Source organism: Alexandromys fortis, unplaced genomic scaffold (assembly GCF_014885135.2).
Source record: "Alexandromys fortis isolate MF-2015 unplaced genomic scaffold, M_Fortis_MF-2015_v1.1 scaffold_215, whole genome shotgun sequence".
In the NCBI taxonomy this organism is placed as follows: Eukaryota; Metazoa; Chordata; class Mammalia; order Rodentia; family Cricetidae; genus Alexandromys; species Alexandromys fortis.
In genome coordinates this window covers 1,669,852-1,681,644 of record NW_026068086.1, presented here as the reverse complement: position 1 = coordinate 1,681,644, position 11,793 = coordinate 1,669,852, and the positions used below count along the sequence as shown (strand labels likewise).

At 41.2% G+C, this 11,793-nt stretch overlaps 1 protein-coding gene across 3 annotated transcripts in view; it reads left to right on the top strand.

The window, feature by feature from the left end:
- Positions 1-11,014, top strand: part of Adgrg6 (adhesion G protein-coupled receptor G6) — a 135,819-nt gene extending 124,805 nt beyond the window's left edge. For 2 of the 3 annotated variants that reach the window (XM_050122232.1, XM_050122231.1), the window contains 3 exons: positions 769-870; positions 1,472-1,624; positions 4,648-11,014. In XM_050122232.1, the coding sequence (XP_049978189.1) occupies positions 769-870; positions 1,472-1,624; positions 4,648-4,826 (434 nt within the window). In that variant the 3' untranslated portion in view covers positions 4,827-11,014. Of the gene's footprint in view, positions 1-768; positions 871-1,471; positions 1,625-2,360; positions 2,407-4,647 lie in introns of all 3 variants that reach the window. The other variant, XM_050122233.1, reaches the window with a different exon arrangement.
- The last annotated feature ends 779 nt before the right edge of the window (positions 11,015-11,793 follow it).

The window sequence follows — 11,793 nt, the reverse complement described above, 5'->3', positions numbered from 1 at the left end:
CTGGACTAGCCCATTTCTAATGATGTGTGTAAGCATCCCAAGGTGCGCTTACCGGGAAGATTCTAGCCAAAGTCCATCGTGGTGTCTCTGCTCCAGAGAGCAGAGCTCTTGGGTCTACCCGGGAGAGCTGAGCATGGCGTCTCTCCAGGAGCAGAGCAGAGTCTGACCTCATTTCCTCTTCCGCCCAGCATCCTATTCTGTTTGTTCCTCCCACCTATGTTCCAACCTATGAGGCCAGCCAAGCAGTTTCTTTAATTAACCAATGAAATCAACAGATTGATATATGACACTCCCACATCACAGGATGGTGTCTGGTGAGAAAAAGCCTTATACATGGAGAAACGGAAGAATGTTCACATGGTTAGGGGTCATAGTCATGACTTCTGTCAATATCTGAAGCTTGTGATGGAGAAGATTCAGCCAAGGCAAGACATCTTAGAAGCTGTGTGGGTTGAAATCTTGTGTTGGGGAGAGATGGGAACGAAGTCAATGATGAAAAGCATTGTTGGATCTTAGGAGTGTAGTTAAGTCATAAGGGATGCTGAACAGGCAAAGACAGAGCCCATGGACTCATTCTGAATTTACACAAGTCTCTGTGTTCTTCTGTAGAAGACTGAACTGCCTACTGCATGCACTATGATTCCATTTCTTAAGATCTTTGTCCCTCAGTGACTTAGTTCTAAAATAAGATAATTCCATAGACTTAATAATGTTTATCCTTTAAAATGTGCCATTTGTCTTAAGTATTCACACATTCTCTTATCATAGGATTATTTATATTTATCTTCCACTGCGCCATGAAGGAGAATGTTCAAAAACAGTGGAGGCGCCATCTGTGCTGTGGCAGGTTTCGGCTAGCAGACAATTCAGGTAAGGGCACTGGGTTAAGTGGGTTTGGAGAAGCAGCTGAAACCATGAGCATCCCGCCTTATCCTGTCAGAGCAGCAACCCATGGCCCCTGAGAGGATACAATACAGGGTATGTGAGGATGCCGAGTTGGAATCTTGGAACGTTCTGTATTGGGCCCCATCTTTGAACGTTATAGGAATCCTGGAGAGGTTTAAAAATTGCTCAAGTTTTGACATCTAATTTGACAATTTGCCTGCAGGTTCCACTACAGTAGACCCACCTTGCCATGGTATTAGACTCTCGGTTGAATTTTAGGTGAAGAGACTGTTTTCAGGGTGCATAACATTTGAAGGAAAATGCCACTAACTTTTTAGACATCTGCAAATATTTCTCACCTATAGGATATTGAAGTGGGAGACGAAATGCCCTCTGCATGGGGGTCAGAACGAGACAGTTCTCTGTCCCCAGGCTCTTGCAATTTCCATGTCAGTATCTCTTAAGTCGCTGTGTGTACTGGGAAACTGGCTGCTCTTGATAGATTAAATGACACAGTGATGGATTTCTGGGACAGCTTGTATTTTCTATAAGCCAACTAATAAAGTCTTCTCCTTCGTTCTTTCAGATTGGAGCAAGACAGCTACCAATATCATCAAGAAGAGCTCCGATAACCTGGGGAAATCTTTATCTTCAAGTTCCATTGGCTCCAACTCAACATACCTCACATCCAAATCAAAATCCAGCTCCACCACCTATTTCAAAAGAAACAGTCACTCATGTGAGTCATCCCTGGCAATGTAAAGCTTCCCCCTGGTTCTTTCCCTCAGAAAACTGACTTATGCTGACTGGGCATCGCTGCTAGAGGGTGGTTGTAGATTCCCATGAACTGAACAATCCACCTAGAGACTTCATTCAGCATCGTTGTAAATTTTAAATTTAAAATAAGGACTGTCAGAAATGTCACTTTGGTTTGTGTCCTGCTTGTTCAGTGCAGCTACTGTGGCTGCATGTTCTGACCCTAGCATATACCCAAATAATCCTGCCAACAACCGGGAAATAACCTTTTGCAGTACTTGAGGTTGATGGCGAACTATGTGACAGGTTTAAACTTGTAACTTCAAAGAGAAATGGATAGGTTGTCTAGTTCTCAATACTAATTAACCCTTGACAGACAGCTGTAGTGTCTTGGCCCACACTGCATTCCTAAAGAAATACGTTTAAAATGTTTACTCCACTTAGTTATTACCCATGAGCAGAGGTGTGTGGCACTGGACAGACTAGTATTTGACATTTTTCTAAAGGAGGAGTAGGATATGTGAAGTGTCTATACTTGCCCGTGTTGCAAACACTCGAGTTATAGTTTATTTGCAAGTCTAAGCCCTGCCAGTTGTTAGTGGGATGGCTGCCTACTGAGGATGGCTTGGGGTGTGCCGAAAGCGGCCGAAATACCTCAGAAATACATAGTTGGTTTATTTCTTGGAACTGATCTAGATATTCGTATGTTTATGGTGTAGATAATTGCTCCTAAGAGAATCCCTTCAGCAAAAGTGGAATATTCAGGTAATTTATACTGCTCCTCTTGGATGCATGAATTTGTACAAGGTAATGAGAATGTCTGCATGGACTAAGCTAAGGGTCTTGCTGCACCAGCGCCATGGCTTACTCTTTACAGAACTTTGCAGCTAGCACAATGGTACTCCTGCACTGAGCTGGAATCTGACATTTCCGTAGTGGGCTGTGCCAGCTCTTCTCTGCATGGGGTGTGCAAGCCGTGCCTTCTAAGCAATGTACCATCTGTCTCATGCTCCAGAAGAATGGGTCACATATCATGTAATATAATGACAGAAAAAAAAAGAAGTACATAATAAACTTTTTGTTATGATATGACTTTTTTTCTTTTTTTACTTTTCAATATCTTTTGGATTACTGGATGTGCCATGGTACATTCGTAGAAGTCCTGAATGAGAAATTGGTCAATGGCAAGCTGCTTTGTGGTGATTATTTTGATCTGCTTGAGCCTTCAGTAGATGTCAAATAATGGTTCATATCTCTAGCCCCTGATTTTCAGATATACAATCTAAATCTTTGCTACTCATAATGTGATATTTAGCCAGAAGCCATGGGACACTGTGTATGAATATGATGTGTTGGATACATAAACACAGACTTCTACTCTAGTAGAGTATGGAGAGCCATCCAGTGCAATCGTGTATTTGGAATGGGGCCAGTTACAGTCTCTAAAAATACATGCCCTTGGAAACTGTCCAGGAAGAATGGATGCATTCTCAACATTTCTCTAAGGATCTGTGGTTTGATTAAAAAAAAAGTCAAGCACAGATTATTTCTTATTTATGTTTAAGAAAAAAAATCCTCAACAGAAAACCAGTGGCTAGAGAATCTGGGAACCCAAAGGAAGCACAAAATCAGTCAGCTTGCTGAGAGCTTCATGGGCAGGACCTTATCTGCGGCCTTCCAGGCTTTTTCTAATCAGTGCTAGGACTTGCTTCAGTCATTCTGTCATTCCATCTGCCCATCTTCCCATGAATCATCTCTCCTTCTCCTTTAGTAAGGGAAGACACCACCCATTTCCCATTTTAGACCACTTTTGACTTGGTGTTTGTCCTAAGACAGAACAGTAATGGAGCAGCAGATACCATGAAGATGACTTTGACTTTGGTCACTTACTGATGTGTTTAAAGATCATTTCACATATGGGGGTCCATTTTACTCAAAACATAAAAGGCTTGCCATAAATACTGCAATTTTGGAGGAAACTCTGGCTACTGACATCAGTGTTTGGGGGCAGCATTTTCTTGCTGACTATATGACTATAATGGAGCCATGTTTTTCCTCTATCATCACTCTGAAGTCTGTACTTTGGTTAATCAGATGGGTAAAACTTTTCCCAAAGTGTACCAGGAGTGGGAAGAGAGATGCTGATTATATTCATAGAAACACAAATGTTTACATAGATAATAAGAGTGGTATGAATTTCAGCTTTCAGAGCATTACCTGAACCAATTTTAGAGATTCTGAATCTGGAGAAAACTAGAATATACTTATCTAAGACAGAAAAATTCTAAACGTTTATTGAGGGTTCCTCAATTGCTATTGATATCTCTGATATTATTGCTTCTGGAATATTTCCAGTGAGGAGAATTTTGATTTTATAACAATAATGTTTCTGTTCTCTTCCATTCATCTCACAACTAGCAATCACAAGGAAATGCACTCAGTAGTCTTTCGCATTTACTTAAATTCACATTTATCCTCCAAAACCACTTCAACTAAATTTTGCCAAAAAGTTTTTTGGCACTGTCAAATTTCCATATCAAGCAGAGTGCAGTGAGTCTCTCTGCAAGTGTCAACTCGGAGGTAGCTATATTTTCATTTTTCCCTACTCCATATTATTTGTAAAACATATCTCAGATATCACATCTTTTTTCATGATTATTTCAACCTATTTTAATTCAATGTTTAAATCATTTCTGACTTTGGGGCCATTTGGTGCATATATTTTCGGAAAAAAAAAAGTTCAACTCTTTTATTCGTTAACTCTGAAAAACAGCATTTGAGGGAATATTTTGTTGTAACAAGCCATGACAGAAATTACTTGAAAGTAAGTTGATATTCAAGACTATTAAAAGTGCATTTGAAGGGGGATTGTATTTGAGGGCTGCCTATTCCCTAACCTGTCAGGGAGCCCAGGGCACCCACTCCTTGGTGTGCTTATTGAATGTCATGGCTCAGCCTTGTCACTTGCTCATCCTGCAACTGAATCTCTTGTATCCTTTCCTACAGACAGCAGTTCCATGGACAAGTCGTTGTCAAAACTGACCCATACTGGTGGAGAGCAGACGTCAATCATCCCTGTCCATCAGGTTATTGATAAGGTCAAAGGTTACTGTAATGCTCATTCAGATAACTTCTATAAAAATATTATCCTTTCAGATACATTCAGCCACAGTACAAAGTTTTAATGTATGGGGGGGGGGGGGAAAGAATCTGTCTGGAGAAGTGTAAACCTTTACAAGCAGAGAAAGCTGTGCCCAACAGAAGGCAGCGTGCTGTTCCCTAGGTAACTGCGGAGCCTTGAGGACTGGATCTTTTAGAGAAGCTCTTGTGGGATCCAGCATTCATCTTTTCAGAATATTTTTTCTGTGGACAAGCTTCAATCATCACACTTCAGAACTGAAAGCACGCTGAACACCGCAAGGAGACAGGACTTCTTAGAATGAGTAACTCAATCAAACTCGTCAGAATTTGAGGGAAAGGTCATTAAAATCAAAAGATACAAGAGGAAGAAACACGGGAGTGAATTCTAGTTGCAATCTCATCTACACCATCTTACCTGGATGTAAGATGCTTGGATGTGGCCTGACTTTCATGAAGACTAAGTAGAAAGCACACTAATTAATGTTTGTAGTGATTTGGGATGCTCACGGGTTCTGTTCCAATGCTATTTTCTATGAATATAGCAGCATTTCTTTCTTTTTTTTTTCCAGTGAAATTTTCAACGTAAGTAGAAAAGATGTTTAATATTTGACCCATATAATATTAAATGTGATTTTTTCCATTATGTCAAATATTTAACTTTCATGAAAATAATTTGCTAAAAGAGTATTTCAGAAATTTGATCTCATTAATATGCTGTATAAATTTCTAGTATCTCAAGTCATAGAGCTTAAGCATCACCATCGTCCCCCACACGTGAATCCAGCTGAATGTGCCCTTGGCATAAAGTGGGCCTCCTGGGAGTTAAGAACAAATAGGTTTACCTTCCCTCACCCCCTCTCGGGTCCTCCTTCACTCTTCATTGGGCCCACAGGTTCAAGAGAAGAATGAGAATTCCAGTTAAGCACCCTGTATGCCATGACCTCTCACCACTGAGAGAACACACTTTTGAGACTATGTGAGCCTATCCCTGCTTTAATGATTTTAAGACATTTCAGATCCCATACACTCAGAGACCTCTGACTTCCCCCAGTGATAATTTTCTTCTAAAGAACAAACAGTGAGACATACAGCTGTCTTGGTTCATCAAAATAACTTAGAAATATGTAGATCTACAACAGCTAGTCTAAGAACTATTTGCACTGAGTCCTGCAATCAGAGTGTCTAAGGAGGGCTGGTGCGATATACTACTCTGTGGTGTGATGTTTATGGATCAGACTGCAGCATGCAAGTCACGCAAAGCATTCAGCAGCTCCCTTAACTCCAAAAGGACGCTAAACAAGGTGTCCTTGCTAAGGAGGGTATAGGTTGCTCTCAAGTGATGGAATCCTTTCCGCTGGCCTCAGTACATGCTTGTGTTAGCCTTGCTCAGGGTTCTCTGCCATGTTGCGGGTTTGGCAGGCCAGTGGCACAGGGGCGACAAAGGGGGAGAGTGTAGCAGAGTTAGTCGGAGGGCAGAGGCCAGACCTGAACCTCTGTGCAGAAAGCAGGTCGTGCTTGGCTAAGATATATAATATATATATACAGGACCTTGCAGGCTCTGCAACAGCTGAAGGGTCCTCTCCTCTCACCAAGTGTCAATCATGAAACTGTTTGCCAGGCTGCCAAAGATGATAGAATGTAGTGGTGGGTTGTTGTTGCTGGTCTAACAGCCTGGACTGGCATTGGTGGACGTGAATGTTGTTAGGCCTGGCTTTCCCAGAGGAGGAGGCCATTTAGGAGGAGTCGACAGTACATCGTAAGGTCACTAAGATTCACTGCACTAGAGCCAGCCCTTTGCTTGTGGTTTGTATCAACAGGCTGCTCACTGTGCCAGAGGATACATACACAGGTGAAATCTAAGTTTGCTAGTCACGAAATATTCACCTTCTCCCCAAAACTTAGGAAAATCACGATAGATTTTCATTAGGTTTCTACTGTGAGACTTCTGCACAAAGTGCATGTTTAGTTAATAAAAGTTATGACATAGCTTCAAAAATGCCTTTGCTTTTGAGTTTCACTTACAAGTATTCAGATCAGAGAGAAACCTTTTTTAATTTTTTCATATTTGGCAAGAATGTCAGCTCCACTTGAAAAATGTTTGATGAAGAAGAAGAAACACCAGACTAGAAATAGGTGCAAGTGGATTTCAAAGCCTGAACCAAATTCTACCTTCAGTTCCAAGTATGTGGCTTCATGTGCATTTGGCCCCTTAGAAGACTGGGCAGGAATTCCACTGGAGGGCCAGACTCCGGCCTCCACCCGCCTGTAAGACAGTACCAGTTCCAACTCTGGTTACTCACTCCCCGCCCTCTCTCTTCCCTGCACTGCATTAGAGCTTTGGTCTAGGGTCCTGAGACAATCTCCGTTCTTGTCACTGGTTCCTGCGGTGTAAAGATTTTCCTTGTCATTGGCAATGTCTCTCCTGTACATAGTTATTTATTTGTGTCCACGTCAGTTTTGTTCAATACATTAGCTTCCTATTGCCCAGCTTTATTGTTTTAATGAACTTCCTAGTAGAGAGACTGTATTTTTTCTAGAAAAGTTGTGAAACAGGTTTCTGTAGCGGTATCTTTGAATATTATGGAAAGAAGCAACTGTGAGGGCAAACTAGAATTAGCAGTGAGAAACTGCTAACGCTGATTTGCCATTTTAACTGAAATGGAAAATGATTTTTTCAAATAAATACTTATGTTGTTCATGTTCCAAATTATTCACTTCCTTTATGAGTGACTGTTTCTATTTCTGACTCTTAAATAGGGATTAAAAAAAGTTATTTGACAACTGGAAAATAACCTTGCCACCAATAAATCCAATGACATGGGGCAATTTAGCCAAAACACGAGGAATGAATATGCGACGAAGATTCAGATTCTGGGATTAATGTATTCTGACTTTAGAATTTCTCAGGATAACTGGTACACAGCCAGGCTGAAGGCAGCGTAAACATAATTTAGGCATGATTATTTTGAAGAAAAGACTAAAGCAGAAAAAGAAAATGAAAATAAAAATGGGAAGGAACATCGTAGTGTTATGCAGAATTTGGGGCTTGAGGTATATGTCTCACATCTACAGTTGCTGTTTTCCTTATGGGAGACGTGGAAACTGGTCCGTTTTAGTTAACTTTACTTGCATGATCAGAACGAAGGCACCCTTTTTTTCCTTTTTCCTCTGGTAACTTAGAATCATTCATTTCTGCAGAGCCAAGGCCAATTTGGCTCACGGTGCTCCTCAACGAAGTGTGTGCCCAGCACTAAGTTGTGAGGCTCTTTGGCAGGTCACTGCAAAACCAGACCTCCTGAGCCAAGGTTTACAACTCTGCGCCAAGTCATGTTAAGAAAACAGGAGTTGCTCAAGGCCCATCTGCAGACCTGGGTGATCAGGTCACTCACTTCTGAAGGCCTGGGTGAGCAACAGGGGGGCGCTCACAGGAAACTCCTGTTTGAGTTCCATGCTATTCCGTGTTTACAGCAGTTCTGAAGTCTGTATGAGTTGGGCTTTGTAAACGCAGCACCTTGGCCAGGCTTCAGGGTTCTCAGTTAAATAACATGCCGCTCTTTCAGATCCAACCTAATCTCTCTCCCTCCCACTCCTGACTAATCTCCCCCCACTACTCCATACTTGTCTCTTCACTTCATCTCCCACCTTTATATATTCCCTCCTTCCTTCCTTTCCAGGAACAATGGTTTGTGTTACACTTTCCCTTTTCTGTCTCCCTTGAGAAAAAAAGTAAGAATAAAAGTGAAGTTTTCAAAGTTTTTCATTTATAGTCTACTTTCTGAGAGGCTATAAAGGAAAAAGGAAGATTTAAAGTTTTCTTCTCACAGGCAGACCTTCACCTGCTGAAAAACATGTTGGCAACTTCCAAATTTGGGCAGCTATGAAAAGAGCTGCTGTAATTGTCTAATGTCCAAGTTTTTGTGTGGACATATCATTTATATTCTTGGGTAAAACATGAAGCCATGATGGTGGGTCACATGACAAGAGAGTGTTTGGTTTATTTAGATTCTGCCATCAGCCTTGCAAAGTTGTGATTGGAGGGTGGCTTAAGATTTTTAAAGTGTGTGTTTGTGTGTGTGTGTATGTGTGTGTGTGTGTGTGTGTGTGTGTGTGTGTAATGCCCCTTACGTGCAAGTGCCCATGGTAGTCAGGAGAAGCAGGCTATAGTTGCAGGCACTTGTGAATCAAACTCAGGTTTTCTGCAAGAACAAATTAATTTCTAAACCATCCAGCTCCCCGGAGGATTTTCATTAATTTTAGTTTCTCCACATTGGCAACAGACTGTAGCCCTACCTACAGCCCTTGGTTTCTGTTCTGTCATAGGTGTGTGTGTGTGTGTGTGTGTGTGTGTGTGTGTGTGTGTGTGCATCCATAGGTGATGTGGGAGAGTCTTCTGTTTTGTGTTGATTTCATTGGTTAAATAAAGAGACTGCCTTGGCCCTTTAATAGGACAAAATTTAGGTAGGTGGAGTAGACTGAACAGAATGCTGGGAGAAAGAAGCCGAGTCAGGCAGTCACCATAGCTCCCCTTTCCGAGATGGAAGCAGGCTAGGATGCATCCCGGTAAGCCACGACCTCGTGGTGCTACACAGATTATTAGAAATGGGTTAATCAAGATGTCAGAGCTAGCCAGTAAGAGGCTAGAGCAGTGTTTAAAAGAATACAATTTGTGTGTTATTATTTCCGGGGCTAAGCTAGCTATGCGGGATCCAGGCGGGAGCATAGCCTGCCACTCCATACTACACATAGGGTATGGTTACACTCATGTGAAGCTCAGAGGACAACCTCTGGTGTTAGTCCTCAGGCACTATCTTAGTTACTTTTCTCTTTGCTATGATAAAATACCTCAGCAAAAACAATTTGAAAGAGAAAGGGCTTATGTTGGCTTACCATTTCAGAAGGACAGAGTCCATCTGTCAGGGAAGATGTATCAGTCAGCAGGGAACTCATCAGGCACCTTGCTTTTCATACTGCATCCACACTCAAAGTTAGAACAGGAAGTGGAGCCAAACTATAAAGCATCAAGGCCCGTTGTTAGATATTTTACTCTTATTACTCTTTTGGCTTTGTGGGGGGGAGGCACACCCAGCTCCCAAATAAATCATACACAAAGGTTTATTTTTAGTTATGAATGTCAGCTTAGTTTGGCTTGTTTATTGTCAGTTTTTCTTAAATTATCTCTTCTATCTTTGGCCACAGGGCTTTTATCTTTCTCTATTCCTGTATAACTTTTCTTACCTTCTTATTCCATGTCTGGCTGTGTAGCTGGGTGGCTGGGTGACTGGGTGGCTGGCCCCTGAAGTCCTTATCCTCCTCTCATTCCCAAATTTCCTTTCTCAGATTTCTCCTCATATTTATCCTTTCTTCCTGCCAGCCTATTTCTCTCTCCTGCCTTGCTATTAGTCATCAGCTCTTTATCAGGTGTTTTAGACAGGCACAGTAACATAGCTTCTCAGAGTTAAACAAATGCAAAATAAACAAAAGTAACACACCTTAAAATAATATTCTCTAACAAAGGCCTGCCACCAGTGGCCTCAAGGTTCCACCCTTTGAAGATCCCACAACCTTCCCCAAGAGCACTACCAGCTACAGATAGCATGATCAACCTACTATCTGTAGATAACACGATCAGTCACATGAGGTCTGGGGAACATTTTACCATGAAACCATGACAGGTACCTTCCACCTTTCTGTTTGAGATAAGATCTCTCATTGGCCTGGAACACCACCATATAGGCCAAGAGAGCTCCCAAGGACCCACCTGACTCTCCCTCCCATCTCGTCTTTGCTAGGATTACAGGCATGTGCCGCCATACCCAGCTGCTTACATTGGTTCCAGGGTCCAGACCCAGGTCTCCACACTCCCAAAGCAAGTCCTTTAATAACTGAACCATCTCCACATCTCATAGCTACATTTTTGTGAAGTCTGAATCATGTTGTCAAGTTTGTCTTGGATCCTAACCATGATTTTTTAGGTCTGGTTCTCAATACCATATAATAATGGTTTGAAGATCTCTAAATTTAAATTCTTGAGAATTTGGTGGTTTGTTTGTTTAGAGAACAATGGTCAATTGGAGAACAAAAAAAATACAGTAGTTCTTAGACAGTCTTGGGTGAAATTCTGTTAAATATATGTATTTAAATATAGATATATTATTTAAAATAATATAAGTATAATGAAATGTAAATATATATATTAGATAGATGGTTGCAATTAAATCTCAATTATGTCTCAGCCTAATGTTTGTTTTGGTTTTCTTAATATCTGTCTAGACGTTTCTGTGCCTGAGAAAGCCACCTTACAGCCTTCAGGGAAGCTGGTAAGTCTCACTCAATAGGGTTAACCAATTAAATGAGAGACACTTGAGAAAGCAACGAATACGAGGGCTGTGAGGTTCAGAAAGGCAAAGTGATCCCACATTCTGCTAAAGCCAACAGCACGTTCACTATTAAGTGGGTCACACAATGCAGAACAAATGTCACAGAGTCATTTTGTACAAAACACCTACTCTGTTAGTGAATGTTCTTTAGTGTGGGATGTCTGTATCTCTTACCCGCTAGGCATCTTAGTTTACCTATGAAACCAAGAAGATAATAACAACACAGGTATGTCCAGCACCGGATGCCTGTGACGATTTTTAATTTCATTATATATTTAAATCTTCACAGTTCCCATCAAAACACAAAATACAACGGCTGAAAGCCTAATACCCAATAAGGCGTTTTAATTTTATTTAATGTGGATTTTCCCAAAGAATACATCTATTCTATACTTCTTCATGTCTAAAATACGTGTTGTCTTTGCACACATGATTTAGTTCCTTAGGCATATTTGCTGTTTTCTAAAGAACAAGTTTGCAGGAAGACTCACTCTCAGATGGAAAGAAGATGATGGTCTAGCAAGCTGCCACTGCCAAGTGAGTGCCAGAGACAAAACTCATTTCATCCCACAGGCTGTGGGTCACAGCAAGGCTCAAAGTCCACAAGGAAAAGCATAGAGCAGCAATGATAATA